The following is a 7,542-nucleotide window of genomic DNA, read 5'->3' on the forward strand; positions in this document are numbered from 1 at the left end:
GTGATAACACTCGTTGCCTTCTCTAGTGCAGCTCAACCAGGTCTCGTCCCATTCGTCGATATTTGTGATATCACAAATCCCGGAAAATATGTGTTGTAGTCCAAACGAGTCATTCGCTGTAGTTTTTGAAAAGTGATTTCTGTTAAATAAAATATCTCCTTTTGAGGTGGACTTTGAACTTTGTAACTTTGCATATCTTTTTTATGCTCAAACAGCAACATTACAGACTAACTAAAGTTGAAAAAGTGAAAAAGCATAATAGGACCCCTTTAACATTATATGGCTTTTTATTGACTGGTAGAGTTTTGTTTGTTCCTTGAATTTTGTGTCTTCATTGTGTTGACTGTTGTTTGTTCAATTCATGATTAATAGGTTTTTGGTGGAATTCAAAAGCAATTTTTGCAAATGACTTATGAAGGAAATTGTATTAGATTAGAATAAAATGCATTTAAAGGGATAGTTCACCCGTAAGACCTCCGCTCATCTTCGGAACACAAATGAAGAAATTTTTGAAGGAATCTGAGAGCTCTCTGGCCCTCCATAGACAGCAAGGGTCCTTACACGATCAAGGTCCAGAAACGTAGCAAGGAGATCGGTAAAATAATCCATGTGACATCAGGGGTTCAACTGTAATTTTACGAAGCTACGAGAATACTTTTTGAGCGCAAAAGAAAAATTTGCTTTATTCAACAATTCGTCTCCTCCGCATCACCCTAGCGCCATTTTGGAGAGTATCCACTGAATGTAAATTGCGTTTGCTGTTTTGTGCCAGCTGTGCCACGCGGATAGGCTGTTTACTTAGTTTCCGCTTTGATTTGAACAAAAACAACGTATCCGCGTGGTGCAGAAGAACAACGACAAGGTGGACATTTTGAGCTTCAAGTAGCATATTAGCTTACAACAAACTGTGACTAGCTAAATATTTAGTCTGGTTGTTGAAGAGAATTTGGTATATTTAAACGTACATATTTTGAAAATATTTTATGCCGGGGTGGACATGTTAAGCTTTGGCAAAGCAAGTAAGCAAATTTGTCAATTGAAAAGTCACCTACAAATTTCACCTCATCCATTGAAATTCCCGCCACTGAAGAGACAAAAAAAAAAAAAAGTGTTGTCTTGATGTCACTAAAGGGGATGGCCTTTTCTTAAAGGGGCGGATTCCCCAATACGACAGGGTGGACAACCATTCAAGGGACATGGACAAACTCTTCTGTTTTATTAAATAAAAATATAGTTTTTATTACCAAATAATCAATACACTCAAATTGAGTAATCTATTATTTAACAAAATATTAATAGGATAATTGTTTTTGACAATCTGACTATATTCTACTATCATTCAAATTTAACGAGCAGTGCATGGGACATAGCAAAATAACACGCATCCTCTTACACAAAGCTAAAAAAAATCCAGAAAATTTATCTAAAGTCATTTTTATGTTATCATGGCAAATGAGTACAGGACACCAAGAGGCACCCTACAGTGATATTGACCCATATATACCACAATTTACACAAACGACCCATGCCGTTCAAAATGCTCGATTCTTAATAGTGTGTGTTGTTGCCTAGAAGATCAAAAGCTTCTTGAGCATCAATGAATAATTGCACCTTTTGTAGTAGTTGTGTACAAGTCCCTTGGATCTCAATATCATATACAGACACTATTGGGAAGGGTTAGTGCAGGATTTTTCTAAAGAAAAGGGGGCAATTTAACTATCACAAAACATACAAACAGTCACTGTTCCAGAGTTTTAACATTCAGGGGTATGTAATCTTTTGAACTGGTTCATCTCTGTAAATTCAGCTACTATTTTGTGGACTATATAAGTGACTGTTGAGTAAAAAAGTTTATTCAAGGCAGTGCCACATAAAAAAACAACAAGCAATTTATGATCCCTCTTATTTTTTCTAAATTATTAACATTTTGCAAATTCTGCATATATGTCAACTTATGACCTTTAACTATATTTGGGAAACAAAAAAAAGAGTGTAATATGCTGATTAAATATTTTAGTGCTGAGCATAGCTGAGCAAAACTATTCCATATTTTTCAAGGCCTGGAAATTAGTTTTAAACATTGTATGGTATCCTGAAAAATGTAGTATCCTGCAGTGAGGGAAAGGGGGCAATGGGGAGAATCTTGTGGGGCATTTTATGATATGCACTATTCTAAGACATTCTTAGTTTACAAAAAAAATATTTAAAAAAATTAAATTAAATTTAAATTAAATAAAAAAAATAAAGAGGACAGACTTGGAAAAAAAGTAAAAAAAAATAAATAAACAAATAAATCAGGAATAACACCCAAATTACACAGAACCAAAAACCACCCCGTTGACAATGAAGAGGTCATTTAAGTCTTTCAGTATTCTTGTATACAAGTCTTTATACAACGTAATCAAACTCCAGATGTTCTCAGATGTTCTAATTCCTGAAAATGTATTTTCATTTTCAAGCAAGAACAAGGCATATTTTAAAAAGTGTTTTTTTTAATAAATAACTTTAACAGAATAGTAACTTGTGTGCAAAATCTTGGTGCTAAATGTATCAAGTCCATGTGGTCAGTATCCTCACAAAAAATCTGCATATGCAGTGAGTAACTGTAAAATGACAGATGTGCATATTAAGTCCATTATCACAGCAAAGGATCAGGTCAAGAGTCATGTTGATATCTATTTCTCAACTCTGGGCCAGCTCCAGTTTGTTTTCTGATGTTTTTGGTGCTTCAATTACTTCTCCACACATGAACTGCTCCTACAACAAAAAAATATTGTATATTTTAGACTTAATGAACTAGCATGATTCTGAACACAATTCTCATAATTTAGCTCCTTTACAACAGATCAAATGTGATCAGAGATCATTAAGTAATCACAGTAACAGAATAATGTAAGAATGTATTTTTAAGGCTTTTCTACAGAAATTAAATCTCAGCGTATTGTAAATAGCTGTTTTTCCCCACAATCATGAATGAATATTAGCTGTAATCCTTACATTTTCAAATTAACTTAAGTGAATGTTTAATTTAATTTCATTTTTATCATTATACAAGAAAACACATACAATAAACAAGATTATTTCTACAATAAATCAAGAACATTAATAATCGTTACAAAATGGTTACCAGATATATACCTATGCCACTTGTTTGGTTTTTTTTATAGACAAGGCTATCAAACAAGAGGACTGTAATGTGATTGTTTATTAAATGATCCTTAATCGTTTGCAGTGCGAAACAAAAATAACCAAGCCAAGTTGTCTATACACAAATAGCCTACCAGAACATACTAAACATCCTACCTTATCATAGATTACTTTTACTATAAGTGAGCAACTCGGACAGGTGGCCACTTCTTCACCATTCTCAAGATCCTCCTGAAAAAACAGAAGTAGTTCCCCCTTAACAAAATACTATTTAGTTAAACTAAAAATGTTTGCCACTTAGTTATACACTGACACCTCTTGAGTCAATACACACATTCACATTATTAAATCACTTAAAGTGGCAGTTTCTTTTTTCTGGGTTATCATTGTAGTTCAGCAGTAGTTCTTTACTTAGACTATTCCAAAAATGTATCCATTAAAAGTGATTACACAAATTCAAATAAAACTCTACATAGAAATGGCATATACATATATACACGTTTATACATTTAAGAACGCGATAATATCGTAAGTCAAGTTATGACTGTCTACATTCTGATGCTCCAATAGAAAAACACTTGCCTTCGTTATCGCGAATCTGTCGCCACATGGACAAGGAAAATAATATGTTTCTGTTTCTTCATCATACTCAAAATCCTCTATTTCAACCTCGTCGTGAAACACCGTCATTTTAGAGCAGTTACTAGTTAAACGGCCTCGCCTGTGCTGATTCAACACGCGCCCGCTGTGTATACTGGCGCACAATTTTGACGTTGTCAACCAGCGAATTACAACAAAAAGCTGTTCACAATATAGCCACCAGGAGGAGGCAAATGTCTATCCACCTTACGCCTCACAAGTCGCGAGTAATTACAGCTCGAGTACATTAAATAGATTTCTGGATGTAACATTATAATTGACCTCGACTGGGGTTTTCAGTACACGATGAAATGGAATATTCACACTGCAATCAATTATTATTCACTCATATACAGGTATGCAGACCTACTTTACTTTTCCAATGCAGGTTGGTTCTATTTGCTTCCATTTGAGTTACTAAGTTAGGTTATATTGTAATAGCATGCTAGTATTAGCCTATCATACTTAATATTTCTGCAGTGTATGTATACTGTGCAAAGAATGCAAATCTATATGCAAGAAGCACCCAGATGACATACTATGTTTGCTAAAAGTATACTATTCCAATGCAATGCACTGTAATGTATTATGCATTCAGTCTTGTATTTAAGGTGTTACAGATAACTGCAAGGAATATCAGCCACAATCTTTTAACATTTTTCCATACATTAGTTAGTTACTGCTATATAAAAATGTAAACAGTAAACTGGATTACACATATCCATTAAGTATGCTAGTATTTAATTTCAAATATATCCTTTCTCACTTGAATCACATGTACCCTACACAAGACATAAGAACCTAGACCACATTTATTTTTTTGGCATCAAACACTTAAATACTTGGCAACATGTTTTGAAAATCCAATGTTGTAATTGTTGGAAAGAACTTAGTTTAGTATTGAATTAGATTTGACAAATTCAAGCTTTCACTTACAGTTGAGCGAGTCTCCATGACGTAACTGGAGTAAAGGCTCAGAGACAAGCATTAATTCTTGCAATGCAAATGGGATGAATTGGTCAAATAGATTTGGGCTATTGAGGAGATCAAAGAGGAGAAGATTTTCCCAAGACCTGGTTTTATGAGGCAATGGAAAGTATTTGATATTAAATCTTAAATGCAAGATACTGACTATTAATGCTTTATTTGAGAACTAGTTGCAACAAAAAGCAGCATTCCACAAAAGGACGTTAAGACATAATGCAGCATTTTTATGTTTTGTTTTCTTCTTTCAGCATAAATATTAATAGTGGCTCATATCACCTTTGTGAACAAGTAAATGCCCTCATAAAGCTAGGGATGCACAGCAGCAATAACTGTAACTAAACATTACCTGTAATTTGAAATGAGCTTTGCTTATTTTTCCGAGGTATTTTTTGGCCTATTCATCTTTGACAGACTGCCTGTGATTATGATAAGATATAGATTATGATAAATCTATAAACTGCTATATATTTCTGCTACCTCATTTTAAAAGGAAAACTTTTACCAGGCCACTCAGGACTGTACAGCCATATTGTCATAGCACAAAACATGTTACCATTTCTGAAATCAACCACAAGTAGTCCAGTTCATCACTTAAACAGGCATGTGACTGACAAAGGACATTAATGTTCTATACAGGGCACACAAAATCCAAACCTTAACAAGAAATGTATGCAGACAAACGTGTTCTTTATTTGGCAAAAATGCTAAAGAATATTCAATTATTATTATAAAAAAAATCTGTGACAGTCATTTCTTAATTTTTGTCAGTAAATTTTATGCATCCACTGAGAGAAAAATAAACTCCTGTACACTTCTCTACACTGGGGAAAAACTGGACTTGCATGACAGAAGTATTATTTTTCCTGTTTTTACCCAAAATAGGGTGTTGTGAGCATTAGTGAGTACAAACATAATGTAAAGTATATTTCATTTATACTCATATAGCCAGAGGGCACACTTGTGCAGAAAGTCAACAAGTGAGACTCATGGAAGTCATAAACCCCTTATATAAGCCATAAAACCCTTATATAAGTCATAAATCCTTTATATGGACAAAGATAGCCTGCTATCCTTGTACTTGAATAAAACAGAGAGGTGTTTTGACTGAGGAAACTTGAAGACAATAAACACAATATATGGTTTATCTGCATTCTTCTAGATATCTGAGGTAGCTATTTTCATAAGAATAAAGTATATTTATAATGCAATGCTAATCAACATAGCCTTTATCACTCTACAGAATAGGCTACTATAAAAATTGCCATCATGTGATCTGTCACGGTTGCCTTCTGTGGCGAAACGAGGGATAAACTCAAAGTAAATGTCTTTAATCATCCAAGACAGGGTAAACCAAGGCAGGCAGGGACACACAGGAAACACAACATCAACATTCAATACCAGACAAACTCAGGTAACACAGACAGGAACTTAAGTACATGGGGTAATTGACAAGACACACCTGGGAGCAATCAACAATCAAACACATAAGACATAATGCAGCATTTTTATGTTTTGTTTTCTTCTTTCAGCATAAATATTAATAGTGGCTCATATCACCTTTGTGAACAAGTAAATGCCCTCATAAAGCTAGGGATGCACAGCAGCAATAACTGTAACTAAACATTACCTGTAATTTGAAATGAGCTTTGCTTATTTTTCCGAGGTATTTTTTGGCCTATTCATCTTTGACAGACTGCCTGTGATTATGATAAGATATAGATTATGATAAATCTATAAACTGCTATATATTTCTGCTACCTCATTTTAAAAGGAAAACTTTTACCAGGCCACTCAGGACTGTACAGCCATATTGTCATAGCACAAAACATGTTACCATTTCTGAAATCAACCACAAGTAGTCCAGTTCATCACTTAAACAGGCATGTGACTGACAAAGGACATTAATGTTCTATACAGGGCACACAAAATCCAAACCTTAACAAGAAATGTATGCAGACAAACGTGTTCTTTATTTGGCAAAAATGCTAAAGAATATTCAATTATTATTATAAAAAAAATCTGTGACAGTCATTTCTTAATTTTTGTCAGTAAATTTTATGCATCCACTGAGAGAAAAATAAACTCCTGTACACTTCTCTACACTGGGGAAAAGCTGGACTTGCATGACAGAAGTATTATTTTTCCTGTTTTTACCCAAAATAGGGTGTTGTGAGCATCAGTGAGTACAAACATAATGTAAAGTATATTTCATTTATACTCATATAGCCAGAGGGCACACTTGTGCAGAAAGTCAACAAGTGAGACTCATAGAAGTCATAAAACCCTTATATAAGCCATAAAACCCTTATATAAGTCATAAATCCTTTATATGGACAAAGATAGCCTGCTATCCTTGTACTTGAATAAAACAGAGAGGTGTTTTGACTGAGGAAACTTGAAGACAATAAACACAATATATGGTTTATCTGCATTCTTCTAGATATCAGAGGTAGCTATTTTCATAAGAATAAAGTATATTTATAATGCAATGCTAATCAACATAGCCTTTATCACTCTACAGAATAGGCTACTATAAAAATTGCCATCATGTGATCTGTTGTCACGGTTGCCTTCTGTGGCGAAACGAGGGATAAACTCAAAGTAAATGTCTTTAATCATCCAAGACAGGGTAAACCAAGGCAGGCAGGGACACACAGGAAACACAACATCGAAATTCAATACCAGACAAACTCAGGTAACACAGACAGGAACTTAAGTACATGGGGTAATTGACAAGACACACCTGGGAGCAATCAACAATCAAACACA

General features: G+C 34.2%; 1 protein-coding gene across 1 annotated transcript; it reads right to left on the reverse strand.

Annotated features, from left to right (window-relative positions):
* Positions 1-2,360: 2,360 nt before the first annotated feature.
* On the reverse strand, positions 2,361-3,931 carry dph3 (diphthamide biosynthesis 3). The gene is made up of 3 exons (XM_016486738.1): positions 3,730-3,931; positions 3,304-3,378; positions 2,361-2,757 (listed from the first exon to the last, which is right to left on the reverse strand). The coding sequence occupies exons 1-3, from the start codon at positions 3,835-3,837 to the stop codon at positions 2,683-2,685; spliced, it is 258 nt and encodes an 85-aa protein (XP_016342224.1). The 5' UTR covers positions 3,838-3,931; the 3' UTR covers positions 2,361-2,682.
* Between the last annotated feature and the right edge of the window lie 3,611 nt (positions 3,932-7,542).

This window comes from Sinocyclocheilus anshuiensis, unplaced genomic scaffold, assembly GCF_001515605.1.
Source record: "Sinocyclocheilus anshuiensis isolate Anshui unplaced genomic scaffold, SAMN03320099.WGS_v1.1 scaffold101, whole genome shotgun sequence".
Classification (NCBI taxonomy): Eukaryota; Metazoa; Chordata; class Actinopteri; order Cypriniformes; family Cyprinidae; genus Sinocyclocheilus; species Sinocyclocheilus anshuiensis.